This window comes from Coccinella septempunctata, chromosome 8, assembly GCF_907165205.1.
Source record: "Coccinella septempunctata chromosome 8, icCocSept1.1, whole genome shotgun sequence".
Lineage (NCBI taxonomy): Eukaryota > Metazoa > Arthropoda > Insecta > Coleoptera > Coccinellidae > Coccinella > Coccinella septempunctata.
The window spans coordinates 29778704-29802309 of record NC_058196.1 but is presented as its reverse complement, the minus strand read 5'-3'; the positions used below and the strand labels follow the sequence as shown (position 1 = coordinate 29802309).

General features: G+C 36.9%; 1 protein-coding gene across 11 annotated transcripts; it reads left to right on the top strand.

The window, feature by feature from the left end:
• The first annotated feature begins 2824 nt into the window (after positions 1-2824).
• LOC123319525 (heterogeneous nuclear ribonucleoprotein Q-like) lies at positions 2825-23249 on the top strand. 11 transcript variants are annotated; one of them, XR_006538502.1, is made up of 12 exons: positions 3844-3998; positions 6216-6650; positions 6899-7140; positions 8966-9101; positions 10526-10881; positions 10941-11086; positions 13005-13102; positions 15139-15287; positions 16523-16588; positions 18832-18991; positions 20641-20721; positions 21358-21554. XR_006538502.1 is itself a non-coding variant. In XM_044906546.1 (11 exons), the coding sequence occupies exons 2-11, from the start codon at positions 6218-6220 to the stop codon at positions 21531-21533; spliced, it is 1962 nt and encodes a 653-aa protein (XP_044762481.1). In that variant the 5' UTR covers positions 2825-3078; positions 6216-6217; the 3' UTR covers positions 21534-23249. The 11 variants fall into 11 exon arrangements, 9 of the variants coding, with proteins under 9 accessions (XP_044762481.1, XP_044762484.1, XP_044762485.1 ...); XR_006538503.1 differs by lacking the exon at positions 20641-20721 and adding an exon at positions 19807-19874; XM_044906546.1 differs by lacking the exons at positions 3844-3998; positions 20641-20721 and adding an exon at positions 2825-3078 and having other exon boundaries at positions 21358-23249.
• Positions 23250-23606: the final 357 nt, after the last annotated feature.

Genomic DNA, 23606 nt, shown 5'->3' with positions numbered 1-23606 from the left:
GTATCGCGAAGCTGAGTTATAAATTGGATAACCAAATTTCATATTTCATGAAACAAGGGTGATATTCGTTCACAATTTCGCTCCCTATTAAGAAATATCCGTTATCAAAGTGACAAAATGATGAATTTCAAAGCACAGGACGATCCATCATCGGTTCCAGACCGAGGGGGGGCCCGTCAAGAAAACCCGGGAACGAGGCTCCTTCAACGCCAACTCGGACCCCTCCATCCGTTTTGCGTATTACCAACATAATAAACATTTAATGCGCGATAGAAGAGACAACCGAAAGAAAACAGAAGTGTCTACGAAGTACAAGAGAGAACCTTCCCTATTCCCCGAAACAAAAAACGATAGCTGTATGAAATTCCAGACTGGTTTGCAATAAGAGAATGAATAGTCTCCCCGCCTTTGGCTCAGGTTAAACCAGAATGCCAACCCCGCGTTCTTTTTGTACACAGTCGGACGCGACGTTGCCTCGTCGACCGCGCGAAAGTTCCCAGCCGAGTACAAACATTTGTTTTATGCAGATTCGAGGTCCAGTGACGGCGGCCTCGCGAATATTCGCCAACATGTAATTTATGTGTTCCATACTGCACCGTTTACTCTCAAAACACAGAAATGGACGGCTGCACCGAGAGATAAACAAATAAAATATACCCCTGACGATATAAATATTCTATGAGCATATGAATTCTTTGGTTGTTGCATAGCATAGACATAGAGACTATGTCTGTGTTGCATAGACATAGAGAATTATCCCTTCGTTCAATATTGAATTTTTAAGCTCTTGTCTTCTGGGTAGAATAGGCAGATTTTCCACAAATTCCCTAAGCAGGTTGTGAAGTTCAAAAGAAAATCAGTCGTTCTGCTCTTTCTTGGAGGAAATCCAACGGTTGCAATGACTATTTGAGTGCCGAGCTCTAAACATGAGGGAATATCTTTCAAATCCTTTCGACGAAAAAATCTGATGTGCCAAAATAAAGCAAAAAGAATATTCCTGAGTTGAATTCAATATTTGACAAGTGTCAAATGAACCATAAACCTAGAGTATGTGGTTTTTTTCGCCCACAGACTAGTTATATAAGGATTTTCGTCAATTTCAGTGTTTAACCGACGAAAATGCTTGTTTCTCGTCAGCCGATCCTTCTCTACGCCCCTGGAGTCGCAGCATCGGTCTGAATATTCCGTAGACGTTATGTTAATAAAGAGGACGATGAAAGAAATATCATTCATGCAAATTTAAAGGGGACTGGGGTTGTTGAGATAACTGCAGGTAGAAGTAATCGGTTTAGGTGCCAATATGTAGTCTTTCGCAACATCATACAGGGTGGATCTGGTGGACACCTGCGAAGATTTTTATTGGGAATATTGGGAAGCGTGGGGATTTCGTATTTTTTCGAAAAAGTCGGGATTCGAGAGCTCTTGTTCAGGCCAGACAGCATCAGCGTTGCCCTTACTTTTGAACAATGAAGAAAATGGTTGTTCCAGACATCTCGATCTCTCTACATTGAACAGAGGGCCGAGAGCGCTCATATCATTCAGTAGAAAAATAAAACTCAAATTTTTTTTTTCATTACCTGGCAGTACGAGCTCTACAAAATAAAAAAAAAATCGATCACATAGGATGTTCAGTTTTGTCTGGGCGAACCTTAACCTAAAGCTTTCTGAATTATATTCCGTTTTCACATCAAAAATTAAGTGTATTTTATATTCGCCTTTTTTTTTAAATCATCGACAGTTTACGAGATTTTCAGCATAACAGGTATATTCATATTATCTATAATGTAAAGTTGTATCCTATTAAAATTGATTTTCGGTTAAATATCGCTTTATAGCAACTCATTTAAGGGACATGTCAAATCGACCTAAAATATACAGAGTGAAAAAACCTCTTGGCAATCATTGTGATTAAAAATTTGAGAAATTTCCCTTATTTCCAATGAAGTATGATTATTTACATTTACTTTCACTTAGACCAAGAATTTCGATACTCCTGCATTACTCTATGAGATTAAATCTGTATCATTACTTGTATGTTGAAGAATGTATTGATGGGAATGAGCCAAAAGTATTCGTATACACTATACAGTCCTCTAAAAATGATTCATTTATTCACTAGTGTATTATTTTCTCTCCAACTCTTCTTCGAACTACCTTCTCTTGTTTCTCATTAACAGCAAGAGATTTTTATAACTTTTTTTTATATACTATTCTTCAACCCATTAGTACACAACTCAAAAAAATTCTGATTTGTCCATTTCCGAGATAAAGCCGGTGCCAACAAGTATCTGAAGTATCTTGAAATTTAAACTGCTCACATTTGAACCGTTTACCCAAACTAATTCCTTTCGGAGATATGTTATAACCATCAAATCTGTTTCAAAATCGAGCGAAAGCTCTTGTACATACGTAAAACTGTCACAATCAAGTTTGAACTTTATTATTTTAGCCAAGAGCCACCTGTTCCGAATGAAGATAATGAGATGAATGGTGTATATTCATTAATATCATTATCTACACATAAACATTATTATATATGCGCTCGTTCTTCGAAACTGATATCTCTGTAATAGATAAGCTGTGACTGTCAATCTTCAACTCAGCCTAAAAATATACATAGTTCACGAATTGCAGTTATTCGAACTGCAAAATCACATAAAAATACCCCCATAGGTCTGCGTTATTTTCTCGCCCGTATAATGAGTTAACCCTTTTCTTTATCGCGGTCAGCTGGCTGAGCACCCTTATCACCGGAGTGAAGGATTAAGCGCGAGATCCGACAACGCGGCAATTACATGTTCGCGAAACAACGGAATTCGCGGAGTGCACTCACCGTCGCCAGCGCCATTCAGTGCAGCGTGCAGTGACAAATTGCACTGCGCCGCGATTGTTCGGTTAACACACATGAAAAATTCAAAATTCGAAACCGAAGTTTGAGCGAAGGTCAAATTGTTACTAAATTTAATGGCATTATTTTTGAAATAGCCCATTTTATTAATGTTTTTCGTTGTGTTTATATACTTTTATTTTGTTCTGTGTTCTATTTTGAAGTTTAGTTCTGTATTAAGTTGAAACTTGGTGAGTACGTTTGAGAGTTATTATTGTATGTAATTCCCTAGCAACAATAAATCAAAAAATCCCAGACAACAATGAAGTTTAAAAATAGCGCGCAATGTTCTTTGCCGGTCGAACGATTTCGGGAAACTGCAGTTGTTCTATTTCTGTGAAATAGTGGGATTTATAATGAATGTTCCATGATTCAATATGCCAAATACAAATACATATCCCTAAATCGTTATAACTTTTCTTCATCAGAAGAATTCTAATTGTGGAAGTCCAAGAAGCATCGAAGAAAATGCATAATTGCATCGTATGTTCTATGAAAATTTTTCAAAAACGTTATATTCTATGATGGCATTGGCACCATTTCAATTCATATGGGTTCTTGGAGAGCATCACATTCCTTACAAAACCGGGGTTCATCTTCCATATAAGGATTGTGGGAAAGTCCATGCAGAGTACCTACCTACTAATTTCATACACGTAATTTCGTCTAATATCCTAAGAAGTGATTAATATTGAAATTGAAGATGTGGAATATATCGATATATTTGGGATGCCCAGAGTTCTTCTACCATCTGAAATGAGTTTGCAATACACTTAGGATGTCTCATATGATCACCTGTTAATCCCCAAATTCAATTAAAACCTAATTAGAATATTCCCTATTCAAATTTCTAACCTGTCATCGAACCTCGAATCAAAACAGCCGGTGTAAAAGGACCCTGATGGCGTCGCTTATTTGAAATCGCGCATCGGTTCGAGGCTAAAACTCGTTAACCATGCGCACTGCGCGAAAATACGCGAAACTAGCCGGCACGTCACGTTGACTTGTGTAGGCAATAGAGTTTACGGCCGCCATTTTATTTCGTGAAATTTTCAATATTTTGGACTTATATGTAAAAATTTGTGTTGATTGCTTAGTTGTTTCTGGTCCGGTAAGTAATTGGACTCAGTTTTATGATAAAATTAGTTTTATGGCGAGGCCAGTCTTCTAATAATAATGGAATGTTTGTGAGCTTGCACTGAAAGGCTTTGGTTGACAACAGGAAACCGCCCAATTTTTGCCCAACGTACCGAATGATATTTAACTCTTCCGCAGTCCTAATTAAGTGTATTGATTGGATTTGGGTAATTTCATTTACTAGTTGGGTTAATATTGCAACCGAAATTGTTTTCATGATTTGAAGCCGGTTTTTCTCAAAGCCTGCGCAAATAGGTTTGTATTGTGTACCGGCATATTTTTGATATTGGCCCAAACCTTGCAATGTTTGGGTGTCCCGTAACCTTCAAGAAAGTCGAATAGACTACGGTTAAATTGCAAAATATATTTTCTGCACCTCTGTACCGTACATGCGCTGCAGATGCAGTCATTAGTAGTGGCACGAAAGTTAATTACCTAGCAATTTAATTTGCTCTAATGCCTTATTTTCGTTCTCTTGTATATATCAACTTAATCCAGTATTTTAGATTTTAAAAGGTCCTCTTTTCCATCAAATTATTCGAAGTCGTAGAAGCTAGCCCTGAAATTGGAATTATAATTACACCGTCTTGAATCTGGAAGTAAATCAGGCTACAAGAATCCTACAAATCACTCGCTAAAGAGTTAAAGAAATCTAAAGCCATACAGCCAATTTCTGTCTAAGACATTTGTACGTATCCCTTCGATTTCTCATAATCCAGCTTGGCTTCTTTCTTACCATTTCAGAACTATTCTCATTCTAAGGTCACATTGTACGTTCGCAAATGAAAGAAGCCGATGTCTCTTCTCAGGGTCAGAGCACTCTCGATTTCGCTATTTCTTTAGGCTCCCGCCAAAATATCGAGGTCAAGTCTCCACAACTTGCCGTCTGGTCTGTTGTAAAGTCGCAATTTGTTGATCTCTATAGAATATCGTTGAATACGAAGCTATGTATGTAACTATTGTTTTCATTATATGCCCGTTTCATGTTTTTAATAATGAGCAAATTATTATTAGGAAAACATGACCTTTCTATGCATAGAAATTGACAACAATAATTATAATAGGCATAGAACACCTGTGTAATTATTTCGGATGGATTGAAATAAATTTCTATGAATGTTCTTTTGGATATTGATGATTGATTTCTATGAATGTTTTTCTTTTTGAAGTTTATGGTTCTTGTTCACATATCCAAGCTCTCTTCTTCTTAGTTTGGTAGGCTCAGTGAAGAAAATTGTTCCAGTAGGAAAATTGTCTACAGGTGTTTAGTTTTATATTGGTTTTCTGGAGATGGAAAACTACTGAAGAAAAATTTGACATACACTCCTGAAATCCACAATACTAGTTTAGAGAATCGAGATTCTAAGTTACAATATTCAATAATTGATTTATTTTTGGATATAAGAACGTTTTTAGCTCAATAAATTAATGCTTATTGAACTATTTTTTTCCTTCCATGCTATCTCGTTACTCGATTGATATCCTTAGCGATGAAATTAGAAATTAGCTTTTTTTAATTTTGAATGTTTTTCATCCTGTTTCGTACCCACTTCTCATTATGCAACACAAAAACGAGATATTCCTCATTTGTAATTGAAAATGAATACAGATTAATTTGCTTCTAGCTCAACTTTTTCTGGTTTTTTCTTACGTCCGAAAATTTGCTCCCTCATTCAATTGCTGTACAAAGTAAGGCTTAGCTTGAAAAACCGACCAAATTATTCGTTGAAGTTTTCATCAAGGCATAGCAGGAATGTAAATAGAACGTAACTCAAAAAATTTCCAAGTGACACTTATTTAATCTGTCGAAAGATCCGTCATAGTTATTGTCATTGACTAAATCCAAAATCGTACGAAAATCGTGTCTCAAATCGAACAGCTCGATTGAAATCAGTCTGAAAAATTAATACAGTTGGTACAGAGATATTTGGTGAACCAAATTTCAATTTAAAGTGGGATTTTGATCGAAAAAATTACGGAAAAAGTGGAACAATGTGAGTAGTAACGAAGGATTCTCAAAAGTTCGAATGGTTAGGTTTAAATGCCTGTTCTTATAGCTGCTCGTCGTGTTTCTTTAAGGTGATCCAAAAGTCTAACATTTTGGACCCTAATAAAGAAGCAAACAGAAAAAAAGCTAGGAGGACTGTTTGCGACATTATTCACCGCCTGATTGTGGTTTCTCTTTTTCCAGCTATGGCTGAAGGTAATGGTGAAGTGTCGGAAGAGCCAATGAAGATCGAACCGGACACAGAAAAGACAGAGGACTACCAGAAACTGATAGAGTATGGTCTCGACGAGAAGGTGGCGGCTAAACTTGACGAGATTTACAAGACTGGAAAATTGGCCCATGTCGATCTGGACGAGAGGGCCCTGGACGCCCTGAAGGAGTTCCCGGTGGACGGGGCCCTGAACGTCCTCGGTCAATTTTTAGACTCTAACTTGGAACATGTTTCAAACAAATCGGCCTATCTGTGTGGCGTCATGAAGACGTACAGACAGAAGAGCCGAGCTGGTTCCAGCCAGGGCGTAGCCGCTCCGACGCCCGCTCCTGTTACGAAAGGACCGGACGAGGAGAAAATTAAGCAAATTTTAGATAGGACAGGTTATACGTTAGATGTCACAACAGGTAAGAATATGCCTAATTTTCTTAAAACTTCATTATTGTTGTTTAATTCGTTTCGTACAAGAGTTACCAGATTCAAACTTAACCCTCTTAAGCTGTCATTTCATAAATGACATTTCTCTGAACGTTCAAACGTTCTTCTTTGCCAAGTTAACAAGCATAGATAGGAGTTTCATAGAAACTCCCGATTAAACAGACGATCTGTGCTCGCCTACGCATTCTAACCTAACCTCGAATTTTCTCGTTTCAAGGTCAACGTAAGTATGGTGGACCGCCACCCGATTGGGATGGTGCGCCACCTGGTTCTGGTTGTGAGGTATTTTGCGGCAAAATACCGAAAGACATGTATGAGGACGAGCTCATACCGCTTTTCGAGCAGTGTGGCACAATCTGGGACCTCAGATTAATGATGGACCCTATGACTGGCACTAATAGAGGGTATGCTTTTGTAACTTTTACGACGAGAGAGGCCGCACAGAACGCAGTTCAAAAGGTGAGACGGAGTGCCTTCTGGCATGTCTTCGTAGATACTTTTAGTTTAGTACCACTCGTTGCATATTCGATACATGGAGGGTTTTCCAAGAACTTTCCGTCTCAACACGAGGATGTTACGAAGAATTTTTGAGGCAAACAACTCTTACTGTAGTTAAATTTGTACTTAGGGGTCAAAAGAACCTGACAATTTTTGGAAAATCCTCCATTTGACTAAAGAACATTTTGAAAGAGAACTTATCAGAATAGAACCATCGATGATGGATTTTTCTTGAGTTTATTCATCTCAGTTTATTCTCTGGTATGTGTAGAAATCCTAAATTTTAGTTACCAAATTGGTTAGGGTTATCAAAAATTTCTCATTTGTTTTTCCTTCATATTTTATGTTGTCGTTGTTATTTTGGTCGATCTGTTCATTTCTGATCAATTTTGGGCGAAATTTCAGTGATTTGTTCCTCTTTCATTCAATCAAAAAAAAAACATGTTTGGATTGTACCTAATCTAAAAACTCACTTTGTTTTGTCTGAAAATTGAGTCATTCGTTAGTTGCATTCTATCGAAACGATAATAGTTGTTTTGGATTCCATCATTGGCATTATACATTTGTTATAGTGAATTGTGGCAGTACTGTCATCAAAGCCGATTAGACTAGTAACATTTTAAAAAAAAAATCCCCAACGGCATTGATAACAGAAACATACCGATTATTTCCCTGTAGCTTTCCCCCGTTTTTAGAGCCCTTCACACACACATATGAGTTTCCCCCCAATTTTTTTTTCGTTTTTAAAGAAGACTGTTCCTAATTTCTCCTGTATCGCCGCGTTTTTTTTTTTTGGCTGTTGGCAAGTGTTCTTTGGTGGATTGTTTTTTGAAGTTTCCGTTTACAGGTCTCCTCTTTGCGGTGTATCGGCAAAATTGAGACCCGGAACATCCTCTAAATTCCATTTTGGTAGTCCCGATGATGATTCTTCAGCTGTAGTTTGACCTTTGAGTCGATGGTAACGGTGGTGTGTTCGTGTTCTCTATCATTGATTGATGTATATACTGAGTGACATTAGAATGCTAGAGCCCGGTGATAATTTGAGTTTTCGATGATTTTTGGTATATGTATTCATACGTCAACCATCGAAATCGAACACAGTCGGGATCGAAAGGTCAAAGGACACCTTCGAATTAGACTAAATAGTCCTCTTCAAGAGAACAGGACTATTTAGACCATTTGTTCGACTCCAAGTAGTATTGTTGGTCCTGAAGCTAGATCGAAAAAGACGACCGAGAAAATTGAGATTCTTGACGTTTACCAAACGTCAGTTTGTCTAAATTGAGGTTAGAACCGATCACGTGTAGGGGTTGGCTGTACCATAGAGTATAGAGTAGTTTTTTGGCCTCAGTATTCATGACCATTAATGGTCTATTTGTTTCAAACTATTACCAGGTGTTCTCATTTGAATGTCACTCAATATATTTTGAAATAGTCTCAGGCTAATCGGAATTTTTGAATGGCCAATTTTCGTAGATATTTTTTGGTGGTAAATTCGTTGTTCCATAATTTGGTGAACGATTTCGGTATTGAATTTCTCTTGGAATATTTGTGGCAATTTGAATCGTGGCAGAATATGGAACGACGACTGAACATTTATTTATTTTTGTGAAGGTTGATTGTGATTATATTATATTATGAGTTGATGCAAAATTATCAATTTGGTAACTAAATTGAGTTCTTTAGCAAAACGTAATTTTTTTTTTTTTTTGAAAGAGAAAAACTAAATTTTAAGATTTGATATGGCTAAAATCAGATTCTGGCATCTATGTTTCTTGACCCACAGCTTGATAATCATGAAATCAAACCCGGAAAGACTCTGAAAATTAACATTAGTGTACCAAATCTGCGGCTTTTCGTTGGAAACATACCAAAGTCAAAAGGCAAAGAGGAGATACTGGAAGAGTTTGGTAAATTGACAGGTAAAGTTGAGCAAATAAGATCCGTAGGTAGAGTGGCGGCCGGCTATCGGGCTCAGTCCTTTTTTGCCCCGTCCCACCCCTTTGCCACAGGCATAATTGGCTATCCTTCCACTGTTCTTGCAGCTGAATAATTATGAGCTACGGGCTGGCTCAAAGATTGGCGTAACCATATCTTATAACAATCAGCGTTTATTCGTTGGCTATATCCCTAAGAACCGTGAACGAGCTGAACTTTTGGAAGAATTTTCCAAACATGCACGTAAGTTGAGAACACCCTTAACAACCTGGAATGCGTTATAGTCTGCGCCTGAGCAATGGGTAGGGCAGGGCCGCTACATGTTAAGAAGGAGACCGAGGCCCATCAGGACAAAGTGCCCGCCTTCGTATGTGCGCGAAGTTGGCCCTGCACTTGTCGATTTTCCAAAAAAATAATTGTGCCAGGTTTGTGCCGCTTTGTGCCTTTGAATTTTTCTCTTTATTCCATACGGTTCTCACCCGGAGCACTTTTCGAAAGGCTTCAATATGTTGTGCCATACTTGTGCTGAGTTTTGGGGTTCGAATTTTCAGGAAAATGCCTCAAATTTCTCGGAGATTCGAAAATGAAGGAAAAAGTTTGCCCTACACTTGTTTTCTCATTACGAAAATTAGTGGAAAAATTTGTGCAACATTTGTGCCGACTTGTGCCGTCTATATTTTCACGAAAAACTCTCGGATTTTCCGGGAAATCACGAAATTGTTTTATATATGAAGTTGTGCCACATTTATGCCGTCTTGTGCCTCAAAAAAATTTTCAACTCTTTAAAAGAGAGGTTTTTGCTGATATTCTGAATGGCACAAATGTAGCACATCTATATAAAACGATTTTCTACAATGAAAAACGAAAATGCTCGACCAGCTTTCTCAAGAAATCTTTGTTTTAAGGAAAATTTGGGGATGTTCGTGAAAATTTCATAATTGCATAACTTGGTACACGTGTAGCACAAGTTTTTGCATGTTTTCACTAGAAAAAAAAACGAAAGTGCTTGGCTATGGTGTTTTCCAGTTAGCTTCTTTCTCCCATTTTCGATTTTCCGACAAATTATAGGGACAAAATTCGAATGCCACAATTCAGTACTATAACACCTCTATGTCAGCGGTTTAAACCCGAATTTTCGAAAAATGCTTCACATTCCGTGAGATTTCTCGAGAACCTTACGGGATTAAAAAAAATTCACCGGCACAAAGCAGCACAAACCAAGAACAATCCATCACGAGAAGATTTTTTTTCGAAAATCGAAAAGTGCCGGGCCAACTTGACGCCCATCACCTCCTGTCTGTAAAATCAACTGGGATCATCTTTGTGCGGACCTCGGTATCCTTCTCAGCAACACGCATAACCTCCGAGGGTTTTTCTCGCACTAAACCGACTTCTTTCCCACGTCCAGCTGGCCTCAACGAAGTCATCATATACAGTTCGCCGGACGATAAGAAGAAGAATAGAGGATTCTGTTTCCTGGAGTACGAGTCTCACAAAGCTGCCTCATTGGCCAAACGACGCCTCGGTACGGGCCGTATCAAGGTGTGGGGCTGTGACATAATTGTGGACTGGGCCGATCCCCAGGAGGAACCCGACGAACAGACCATGTCGAAAGTGAAGGTCCTCTACGTACGAAACTTGACGCAGGATATCACGGAGGAGAAACTGAAGGAGGTATTTGAGGCGCACGGGAAGGTTGAGAGGGTTAAGAAGATCAAAGATTACGCCTTCATCCACTTCGAGGACAGGGATAACGCTGTGAAGGTTCGAACGGAACGCCTCTTCCTCCTTTAAGTAGGTTTAAACATACGCGAATTTTGCAGGCGATGCACGCGCTGGACTCGACAGAAATGGGAGGTTCTAACATCGAAGTATCGCTGGCCAAACCGCCGTCCGACAAGAAGAAGAAAGAGGAGATCCTCAGGGCCAGGGAGAGGAGGATGATGCAGATGATGCAAGTGAGAGGAGGGTAAGGATGACATGAACACCTTGAGTATATGCTTTAAAACGGTCTTACGTGCTTGTATTGTAGTTTGGCGTCCGCGGTTCGAGCTTCTATTGAGGCTTCATCGGGATTTTGAAGGTGGTAGAAAGAAAAAAAGGTTCTATGATGTATGCACTTTCAGCGGTGGGGAAAACGTCTGTAGGTTTTCAAAGATATAAAAAAATCGTCAGGTGTACATACTCGAGCGTGTCAGTTTAAGATACTGTTTATGCCCTACGTGTCTCTGATATAAATTCATGTTAATCTGACAGTTTGCGTGGTGGGGATGGCCGTAGGGAAGAGTTGAAAGTGGTAAAAAAAATTAATTTTCGAGCGTGTCAGATTTTTAGAGGTTATGTTAATTGGAAGCTACTTTTCAAGAAACTGACAATTCGGAAGTGACGCAAGGTCACAGCGGACCTTTGAAAATGTCAAAAAAAACCTTACTTGTACACACTAGAGCGTGTCGGATTTTCATACAAATGGTTAATCTCGGTGTTGCAGACGTGTTGACCCATTAATCTGACAGTTTGAAGATGATAACAAGACATTTTTTCAAATATATCCCTTCCTGTAACTCTAATCGTTTCCGTTTTCATTAGAAAAGTTGTAGATAATAAAATTCTATACAACATTTGTCTGAAGCGATTTTACATACTCTCAACCGTTTTCGAGCTAGAGGGCAATAAGGGCGAGTAGCTTAGCCACACAAGCGAAAGGCCAAGGTCATTGTAGAAGCCCAGTCAATGTACATTTCAGCGCCATTTATCTCAAAAACGTTCAAATGTAGAAAAAATTGCTTCGTACAAAATTTTGTGACCCTTGTTGCCAATTTTTATTGTTTCGGCTTGCTGAAACTGTCAGATTATATTTTTTCCGTTATTCTTGAATAATTAGCTTCAAATTAAGAAAAAAAAACACCGCACTGAGAATGTAAACCATTCAAAATCATTCTTTAACGGCCGGTTTCATTATCAAACCTAAAGTCCCTTTAATTTTAAAGCCTCCTTTAACCCTACTAAAAATTACAGTAACGGCCGGTTTCATAATCAAACCTAAAGACGCTTTTATTTCAAAGCTTCCTTTAACCCTACTAAAAATGACAGTAAAGGAAGCTTTAAACTTAAAGTGACGTTTAATTCGATTATGAAACTGGACGTAAAGGAAGCTTCAAGCTTAAAGTGACTTTAAATTTGATTATGAAACTGGACGTTAATATGAGGTTTTGAAATTTAAATCGCTTCGTTTCTATTATAGTTAACCATTTGGCAACAGCGTCTACTAGAAAATAAAAAGAACAATAGCTTGTTTATAAAATAACAGCTGTTGATTTACAGCCATCATAAGGCGCGTACTCACTGGCGAGCTTCAACAGCAACCGGCCATAAAAATCCCATAAATATTACGAGCTTCCTCGTTCGTCGCAGACTTCAAAGTCTGTCATCTTTGTCTATCTCATCAAGATAGTGTATTTGTTGTCCTTTATTATCAACGCATATTTCAGTCGACGTTGCCAACTTGTGCAATAGGAACGAAACGCTTTAAATTTTAAATACCCATTTTTATTTTTCATCTTTAAGGACTCAAGATAATTTATTTTGGGAAACGGTTGAAATGGTTATTTCAAAATGTGACGTATCGAGGATATTTCATAAAAAATACATCATTTTCGTCAGAAGGGGTGTTCCATATTATTGCCCCTATATACAGGTATAATTTTTAGTAGAGGTACTCTACATAGTCCAAGGATCTCCTCTTATATTATATATTTTAAAATGACCGACGAGAATACCTATATCTATGTCATCTAGTTGTATTCTATGATTACTGCGACGCGTCATCTGTCAAATCATAGATTTAGGTTAGGTTTAACTCCTTGTTATTTCCCGCTCGATCTTTACAGAATGATGCCCGCAGCGATGCCCATGAGAGGAGGTCCCCCCGGTGCGGGTGGGCCAAGGACGGGTCCAGGGATGAGGTCGATGGGCCGTGGCGATTACGGTAAGTTCCTTGAAACGTGAGGAGTATGAATTTTCGTCTGCTTGTTAGTCAAGTAACTATTTCACCATTAAAAGTATGCTAATTGAGAATTCCGATGGGCAACGTTGAGGAAGAGACGCACACTATCGACGACAAGTCGCGATTTCAACAAATTTGTACAAATTTCAAAAAAGAAAAACTTAGAAGAAGGAAAACGTATATTATCTTTTGTGCAGCTTCAATATCTTTTTTACATACTAACATTGTTTGTTTTCGATCTGCAACTGTGAGAAGGAGGCTTGACTTTTTAATTTCCAGGTGGTATTAACTAGCACAAACCTATATGAGTGTCTCAGTATTTAACAATTAACAGTTGTTTGAAGGAACTAGAACTAACTCGATCCTATTGTTATCGAATTTTTGAAATCGGACAGCTTCTCAGGACATTTTAATCACTTTTGCTGCTTTATTCCGTATATGTCAATCGGTATTTCGATATTCTGTTGAAAGGATATCGAGAAATTCACTGTAAATATTGCGATGAAGCGTGACCTTTGCACAAGTTCCTTTTTTTTCCTTGAATACTGGGTTTTTCATCTGAAACTCCTTCAACGGCGATCTCAGACAACCGAAAAATATCAAAAATGGCTGAATTGGTTCTAATCACAAACAAAATTAAACACTTCTTTCAACGAGGAAGCTACAATTCACACAAATTTTTATTTAACTCTTTGATTTTTAAATTATGGAAAGAAGAAGTCTAGTTGCTATAGGCGATAGAAAATGAGCGATACGTCCCCTATCGGCCGTTTTAACAACTATATACCCCGATAGAGGGTACATAGTTGTCCGAGTTTCGGAGAGAAACCCTGTCTATCTATCTATCTCACTGGAGAAAACCGAATCATTTGTTCGATTTCAATCGTCCACCGACTAACAAATCACCGATTTCACGATCGAGCACATATATAAATATACGCTTTCATCATGAGAAGCTGCAAATGACAAAATTTCGCCAACAAATATGATATAGAAGTTGTATGTCGAATGATAGAGAGGTGTTTGTTGAAAGCTAGATGATGGCCAGCCGGGGGCACCGCAAAAGGCAAGGGCATCTCGTACAAGCATTGCACGCGGCTCCGAGTCTAACATGCATGTGTTTGTAATATTTCCTATTTCACTTGTGTTGTATCTCATAATAATGCTTACAGCCAGAAGAGGGGGTAAGTATACGTTCACTGTGGTGTAGGGGCAATCGTCTTTTAACATTACGATCGATTGCGCAGGCAGAGCTGATCGTCTTTCTCGTCTTTTCAGGTTCGGTTTAGACCTTTTTTTTTAAATTTTTTTCTTTTTTCATTTTTTTTCTTTTTTTCATTTTATTATCTCGGACCTATCCTGTATTGTGATCATATTCTAAAAGTCTGGGGGATTGTCAAAAAGGAATTGCTTTTTTTCGAAAAAAAAGAAAAGAATCGCGATGTTGCCATATCCTCGGCAATTTGAGAGTTCATCCTCGACGAGCAAAACTCGACATTTCTTCATTTCAGAAGATGCTCTAATAGTTAAATTTCTTTTATTTGGTGTCGATTTTTGCAGCTAGAGTTTGTTTACATCGGGAAAAAAACCTTTTGGGTGTTTTCACCAATTCTTGAGGCGTCGAGCTTCTGGCGCGTGTAGATCCTCCGATCCTTGCAACATTTCGAATCATTCAAAATGCATGTGTGTTTGAGGTTATTATTTTTTCGCAAACGAAAAGAAAGCATGATCAGCTCTGTTCTAAAAAATGAAAGTAGTGAATGTAGAACATAGATGGGAGAGTTACGTAGTGGTACTCTCTCGATTAGCATAGTTTTAGATGAAAATTGAAGTAATGAGAATTGAGAGTGACAAGCAAAATAAGATTGAAAGTAAAAAGATTCAAAAAATAGTGATAATTATTGCGTGAATTGTTACTTGACTCTTTTCCCGGCATGCTATTAGTAGTAAATCCTTCCAGGCACATACAATTGGATCTAGTTGGCTAAATTGGGTTTTTTTTGTATTATCTTTTATAGATTACGATTACGACTATTACGGGTACGGTGATTATAGAGGCGGCTACAGCGATCCATATTATGATGACTATTACCGGTATGAGGAGTACTATTACGATTACCCGCCGGCTCCACCGCAGGCAAGAGGGAGAGGGCGGCAACCACAACCGGTGGGTGGCCTTGAAATTATTAACGATATATATTTGTTTCCTACAATTATGATTGCGGTGGTTTGATTGTGGCCAGTGTCCTTGGAGGCGTCTTTGTGCCGGACCGAGCACTAATGGAGAGCTGCATCTAACTGTATAACTACACACTAACCCCGCCTTGTCACTAACTTGTCTCGTTGCCGAGAACTAAAAACAGTAAAAAAAAAGTGAGGAACACTTGCCACACTCAAACAGGCATCATATCTGAGCCAACTTCAAAATTAAGCGCCGGGAAAAGTGAGACAAACGTCACAAAATAAAAAAAATTAAAAAAAATAAGTCACACCTAAAGTAGTGATCATGTCACCACTCACCAAACCACACACTACCCCGAAAGGCCAGCCGCGCATGGCTGGCTCAGATATGATGTGCTCTTAGTTGCAGGGTTATCCAAAAAAAAAAAAAATACCAATCAAGTGGGGCAAGGGAACAAAGCTCCGCTACGACACACTAACTTTTTTTTTTATACCTGAGTTGCTTAATGAATCGCAATAAAAAAAGATGAATACGCTCGCAGACAATACTTCGGGTGGTGATGTCATAACCTCACATCGTTTCTGGGCTCCTGAACTGGTTAGGTACGTCATTTTTGGGGAAGCGACGTTGTCATATCTTACTAGCGTTCGAAGACTTAAATTATGTTTATTCGATTGATTTTTGTGGAAGGCTGCTACCTTACATCGAGTCCGATCCAGTAGCCATTCAAAATGTTGTGTAGTCGGTTGTAAATGACGGATATATTTAGCTAGTGTTGCTCTTTTTATCTTAGTTTTCAGAAGAGAAAAAGTATTGTCTACGAAGGCGTTTCGAAACATCGCTGCTTCAATCTGTGTTTCCGTTTATTCTACAGCAGTGTCGTCGAATGCATACTTGCCAATTATTTTTTTATGCTTTGAGATTTTTTTTGCTTTGGCTTTATAGTTTTCAGCTTTTAGAAGCTTCGCTTTATGCTTTGCTTGGCTTTGGCCAGTATTAAAATGGCCTCGGCTTTGATTTGATATTGTTTTATTATTATTATTTTCCTTTTTCTTTGGATAACCCTTTTTCTAGAGCTTCCGCATATCTTTTGTCATTGGAGTGTATGTAATTTCTTCTCCATTTTATTTAAACTTTCAATTTACGTACACACTTTGACAAAAGGGCACCCGGTGCTAAGTGTTGCCATTGGTTAAACTGATCATAATGTTGACACTTAGGAACTGGAAGAAGGAGGCACGTTGAATTCGAGCAGCGTGTACTATGATGTAAGCAATGGGACACAGGTTTGTTGAAATCCTTTCTACCAATTCCTATCTTTAACAATCCCAGGAAATCCTCGGAACACGAAATTGTTGCTAATTTCTCCACTGTGATACTTGTGATATAACTTTTTTTGTTTTGAGAATAACGGGGAAAATAGTAAAATTTTTGTGTCACTAACATAGACGATAAGATAATTAAGTTTTATTTTACTTTATGATCCAATGTAACTGGTTGTATTCTAAAAAATCAGGAAATTCAGAAATTAACATTTTTTTGCAGGTTATGTACCGAAAATTAGTATTTTAAAAGAATTCCGATTTTTTTTCCTATGAAACAAAGTTTGATACTTGAACCCTAAGTATCAATACGGGATTAGTATTAAAATTGTGGGACTCCAAGTGATCACTTTTGTTGTCTGAAAATTTCGAAAGGGAATATTAATTTTTTTAAATTTAGTAATATCACCAGTTACGTAGGATAGTCAAAATTTTGTTTTATTTGGTATCTAAATTATGTGTTGTCCAAATTTTCTTCGAATTGAATACGATTTTCTATTTCTTTAGGTGTTAACAGCTGTGTGAACTAAAATTTTTTGGTATAGAATTCTCTTCTCGAAATAAATTCCATATTTTTTCGCAAATTTTTCGTTTTAATCCATTATCGTGAGAATTAAATTGAATTTATCAAATTTATGATGAATTAATTATGAGTAATATTCGCTGCTTGTTTTTGATTGGATTTTTTCAAAGTTGCCTTTTTTTCAATTACACATTTATTTTTCACGTTCGATTGCTCAAAAATTAGTCTTAGTTAAACCATTGAAATCGGTTGTTGAATGAATCGTAATCAGAGTGATATATTCAGAGGTTCATTACCAGGCAATATTTTTCAGAAAAAATCCATTTCGAAACCTAATCCTGAAATGTCCTGTTCACCAGAATGTTATTTGTTTCAGTGTTTGAATTAAATATTTATTATCAACGTCACATGCAAAATGTTGAGAAATAAATAACATCCTCCTTTCACTGGTAGAAAGGATCAAACTTGCATATGATGTATGTTTGAACGGCGATTTTATTCATTCATTAGTTTATTCATTCTTTTTTTTTTTTTTCATTATTGATGCAACTTTGATTTTCCACATTTCAATCTGAATTTTCAATAATGCCTGTCATTGAAATTTTATTCCATTGCTGTTTGAGTTGTTTTATTTCATTAAATTATGTAGGAACTACGTCTTCAGTCTTGCGATGTTATTTTTTACCATTTTTTTATCGATATTTTTCATGCTCTTCAGTTTCGGCATCTCTCAAAAATCCTACAATTGCTTACGTTTGGTTATTTCATAACACGTAAAAATATCAATGTTTCAAAAGCAATTCAAACAGTGTCTGTGTTCAGTAATTATAAAATAGTGTATTATGACAAAAAAAAACATATATATGATCTAATTTTTTGTATTATCTTTCTATCAGGATAACGAGGTAAGCATTTTCAAAACTGATTCACCGGAAACCTTCTCCAAATTTATGTCACTTCAAAAATACTCACGGTCCCTTCTCTGCTTTTAGACTAACCCTTATTATATTTTTAACAAGTACCAGTAAGTTTTTATGAAGTGATATAAAACGTGGTTTCCGATTTTCGTTTGGCTATTGATTTGGACAGTGTTTCAACTACTTTTAAATGCAATGCTAAACGTGCGTGTTACTCCTTATTAATTGAATTTTTTTTCAACGAGGGATTGTTGAAAACTTCAATTTTTAATGTGGTGTAAGCTCGGGGTTTTCTACAGGTCACCCTAGATTTCAGTGTTTCAAAATTCGTTGATATTTTTGATTTTTTATTTTTATCATCAATTCAACCCCTCATCAAATTGTCAACGAGCTATTTATCCACTTTTTCGAAAGCGTATTTTGTTGAAATTTTTTTTTTTTTTTTTTCATTTTTTCTATGATAATTGAATCTTTGATATATTGAGTATAATCACAGTCAGTGTTAGGTTTTCTGCAATTCAGGTTTCATATATATTTGGAAGGAAATTTAATGATCATTAGCGTTGGTCGGAGGCAGAGGTTTTTCTTCCGATTATGAATTTTCATCCGCGTTTAAAGACCGAAATCTTGAAGACCTGCATAAGACCCCCAGAGCTTAATTTTAGGGATATCGGTTGCATCATAGTTTCTTCGATACTCTGAATTTACACTTTTGATTGCGGAAAGTGGAGGAATTTTTTTTGTGGACATAATCGCTATTTTGACAGGCTGGCCGTGGGCGTGGGGTGGTAGCACGTGGCCGAGCAGGTGGGCCCCCAGCCCGTGGAGTAGCGGCCAACCGAGTGGGCCGGGGAGGAGCAGCAGGGGGACGTGGGGCACCACGCCAAACCGCTCGTGGAGTGGGTCGCGCCAAGGGAAATTTACCAGGTAATTATGATTTTTCCGCTTCGTAATCGCCTGGAGTGTTCCAATTTTTGACGTGGAAGCAATCGGAGATAGCGGGGGACTGTATTCGACATTCAAAATGGTTTTTTCCTCTTTTTCTTTTTTTTAATTTTTTAATTTTTTTTTTTCTTTTTTTTTCCTTTTTTTTTTCTTTCTTCTTCCTTTTTTTTTTCTTTTAATGTATGGCTAAAATGTGTGTCGAAACAACTGTTGTTTAGAAAAGAATGTCTTAGTATCAGAATCGTAGAAAAAAATACAGAGGCACCAGAACCCCCGTATTGAACTAACCCGAGAAGAAACTCCGTATTATTCTCAATTCAGTTTTTTCTTTCAAATCCGAATTCCAGTACAAATATCGTTCGATATAGGCTCGTCTCGCGGCCAACTAACTCCCATAGTTGTAACTGCAGATAATGAGAATTATCTTCAAATTGGAGCACTCTAGGAAACAACACGGCTCACCCAAGCTTCCTTAAGTCTAACACACGAAAACCATATATCAGACATGCAGATTTTTAGATAACGTACAGGTAAAAAGAGGAGCACCTAGTGCCGTTTTTGCCTGTACACACATATAGACGCCTGTATTGACGCATTAACAACGTTGTTACGCAGCTTGACGCACTAAACTTCATCGTAATTAAATAGGTTCGCATTCTGAGAGGGGCTTACTGTCTATCGCCACTACAAGTAATTTTTATTTTTCCAGTACTGAGGTTTCTTTATGGCTTGAATAAATTCTTGAATGGGATCCATTTTGATTTAGTCTGAAATAATTCTATAATTTTTTTTTCTAGTACCTTGCGTCTATTAATGGGTCCCTGATATGAGGCTTAAATCATCGATTTTCAATGGCTTCATAAAGGTATTATGAATCTAAACAACAGTATGCTTTCAGATCTGCAAAGTTTAGGCGTGTTGTTCGGTCCGTACAGGCCCGGGGGGATGTAACAGTCGGTTCCGCTTGATGAATTTTTTTTTTAAATATACAATAGATTCAGTAACCTTTTGTTACAACCCTTACGATATATAATTCGGTAATTTTGTTGAAGTAATTGAAATGGTTGTACATATTGAAAGTAAAACATGCGATTTGTCTTTTGATTTTTTCATTAATTTTCATGTTGATAGAAATGAATATCTACCGTCCCACGGTTTGGGAAGTGAGGGCTTTGTTTGCAGGGAATTTGTCATATTTTATGAAGATAAGCTCGAAGACGAACAAAAAACTGTCTTCATAGAGTATGCCTAATTTTCCCATCATTGGATGAATTTTAACTTCGTAGATAACAAAATAAAGATCATAACGTTTATTTTCTTTGAAATTATAGAGTTCTCATATGTACACATATTTCAACGATCACCTTTTTTTTTTTTTTTCTTTTTTTTTACCTACATCATGAATGCTTTACACACTGAGCTTTTTTCTTCAATTAGTGAATTTTTTATTCATATCTCGAATCTTTTGAGCTTAGCAATCACAAACATCACGCGACAAATTATTTATCAATGTCTGGAATCTGTTTTTCAACATTTTATTTTTAAGTTAAAAAATATTAGAGACTTTTTCCCAAAAAGGACACTTTTTCCCTGATCGTATCCTTTACCTAATTTGCCTAATTTCCTTCCAGTTTTGTTAGCCGTTGCATAGTTGTCTTGTTGTAACAGCAGCGAATGGAGGTAGGAGAGTTATTGAGAATAATTGTCCCAAGGTATCCTATATTTTCTAAAAATTCTTTTTCCATATTACCATGAACTTTCCTGACCAAATTCTTTTCCGCGTCGAATGAGAAATTGCACTTTTTTTTTTCTTTTTTTTTGCAGCTTTGTTAGGAAAATTGACGAATTTTTTTTTTCTTCCTTCAATTTTCAATAACAACCAAATAACAAATAAGTTTTCGCTATATTTTATGTATTAAGCATCAGTTTGTCACATGCTTGTTGCTTATGGAGTGTCCCTAAAAGGAGATGGGTTGAAATTAATATAAATTCCATTCAAAACGGCCGTGAAATTTACTTGCGGTGTATGTATTTGAATCTAGCGTAGTTAAAGAACTTTTCATAAGCGATATCGTCAATTTTCTCACAAAGTTGGAAAATATTGGTGATGAAAATTTGGTTTACTCTAGTCAATGGGAATATTTTTCGAACTTTGTGGAAAGTCTTGAATGGAAGAAGAAATTTTATTCGAAAAAAAAAATTATTTCAAATGGGACTGACATTATCTTGATTATCAACGGAGAATCAATTTTTTCCCCAATTTGTGGTTTGATATTTGGTTGTTATTCGCATTATCTTTTTTTTTTTAATTTATTTGGACGACTTCAATTTGAACCTTTGTTGCGCAGGTGATGTTTCAGCAGGTAAACGTAAATTCGACGGGGGTCACCAGAACCAGGGGGAGACAAAGCGCAGATTTCAGAGCAATTGGGGTAGCCAGCCCCTACAGCAACAGCCGCTGGGGATGGACATCAATGGAGATCAGCAGGCATGGTACCAGGATTCCTACAGCTCCTGGAGCTAAGTGATCGGACTGTGCAACCCACGGTGAACTGAGTGCAAGTGGCCCTTCGTCTAGCTACAAGTAGGTGTGCACACGTCTAGTGCCTGCTGGTGTGTACCTACAATCTCTTCATAGCATATCCCAACAGCAACGTAAAATGATGTCCCTTATCTAATTTAATTAATTACCTATCTGCATTCGTTTTTATATTTGTTGAGTTGATTGATGATGCTCTTATACAATGTTGGAATTTTCAAAATTTTTAAATGTAAATTTGTTTTTGATTACTTTATAAATTAAATTGTGGAAGTTACGTTTTTATGTTTTTTGAGATGATAATGTTGTTAGGGCAAGCGTGCCCTTGTCTGGCGTCTTATTTCATCGTAGGGTTTAGCGCTTGCTTAGTTTTTCTTTTTTGGTTAATTTTTGTGTAGTCTGAAGCTACAAGTGTTTGTATTGTTGAGCTTCAGTCCGCACGTGTTACATGTTTTCCTCTTTCGATTGTATCTTTTAAAAACCCAATATACCAGGTGTCACATCAGTGCGATATTTTTCGATCGTTTTTTTATTATTATCGAAATGGAATATATTCATTAAAAGCATAGATTTGGCACTTTGAGCAGAGGCAGGCACCTGTTGACAGCTAGCTCTGCTCACGTTGGGTATGGAGGGGATTGTGCTCGGCTCATGCAGTGGTATGAAAACCGATAATCATGAAACGAGTGAGTTTTTATTATATGTATAATAATTCGATCATAATGTTCTATTCCTGCAAGTGCATTTCAATGCATTGTGATGTATTTTAGCAGTACTACTTAGGAGTCCAAAAAAAGCATGTACTCTGTTTTCTAAAAATAATTTTTGAGAACGCGAATAATCAGCTCCAAGCAGGACATAAACATTCAAGCTGAAAATGAATTGTTTTTAATTCAATGTTTAGTTTGTACACGGAATTGAATTCTGATTTATAATCTATATTCTTCTATGTTATTATATTTAATTTTGGTAATCGATAATCTATTTAATTTGTATATATAGAAATTATGCAACAGGTGCTAGACATTTGAATTCTGAGACAAACATTGTTCGAGTTGTGACCCCAAATTGCATTATTGAATTCCACTAAGAATTGTTTATATTTGATAACTAATCCGACCATAGCACCCACGCACATTTTCAATTACAAAATGTTCTCTCCCATTAATCAGTAGTTAAGTTTTTCTTCTTTTTTTTTTAATTGTATTTACTGAAAACGCCTGATATATGTATAATTTATTGCTCCCGGCTGATTTTGTAAACGTTAACCCGCAGTTTCCCCCGGTTTTCTACCCGTTCCACTTCGACATCAGTTTTAGAGGCGTTTTAACTCTGATATTGTTAATTGACTAAAAATAATCTGTAGAAAAACGAACAACAATCTGATCGATTCAATTGTTAGTGATTTTACAACGGTGTAATCCGATTCTCGCACTGTTCCACTTACCAAATATCCTGTGTTCCACAGATTTTCAAACATGCACCTTTTTTCCGTACTAATCCATTCAATGCCGTTTTTTATTATTTCATTGTCATTTTACTTATATTAATTGTGTTTTATTTTCATTGATATTACTGATACTGTTTTGTTTTTGAGACCACCTGCTTCCGAAAGTTTTAGGTATATTTGTCCGTCATTTAAAAAGAGAGGACTGATTTACATGTCTTAATAAACAGTTGTATGTGTATTACATTTTAAAATGGGTGTTTTTCAAGCCTTGCCAGCATTCAAAACACTTCCCGTCTGTCCATCAGATCCTTCGAAGAATATCCAAAAAATCCGAATCTTTGTCATGTTCTCCAAACGATGTCTATTTCTATCCTGATGAATATGTAGAATTTAAGGTGGGTTTATACAGCCTTCTTAAGAATCAACAGATGAAGACGTGATCGCCATCTGTCAGACAAAGAAATCTTCATTATTCATTCAAAAATAGTTGCAGGAATGTCCATTGAGATTTAATGCCCCATTAAAGCTAAAAACTCATTTTTAATTTTAATGGGTCATTAAATATTAATGGGCGTTCCTACAAGTAGACGGTCTGTTTAAATTGAATG

Excerpts from the sequence above, each read along its gene's own strand:
- LOC123319525 (XM_044906546.1), top strand. The coding sequence starts at position 6,218 with ATGGCTGAAGGTAATGGTGAAGTGTCGGAAGAGCCAATGAAGATCGAA. Across the intron at positions 7,141-8,965 it reads CACAGAACGCAGTTCAAAAG|CTTGATAATCATGAAATCAA; the intron begins GTGAGACGGAGT and ends CTTGACCCACAG. Across the intron at positions 9,102-10,525 it reads AGAGTTTGGTAAATTGACAG|CTGGCCTCAACGAAGTCATC; the intron begins GTAAAGTTGAGC and ends TCCCACGTCCAG.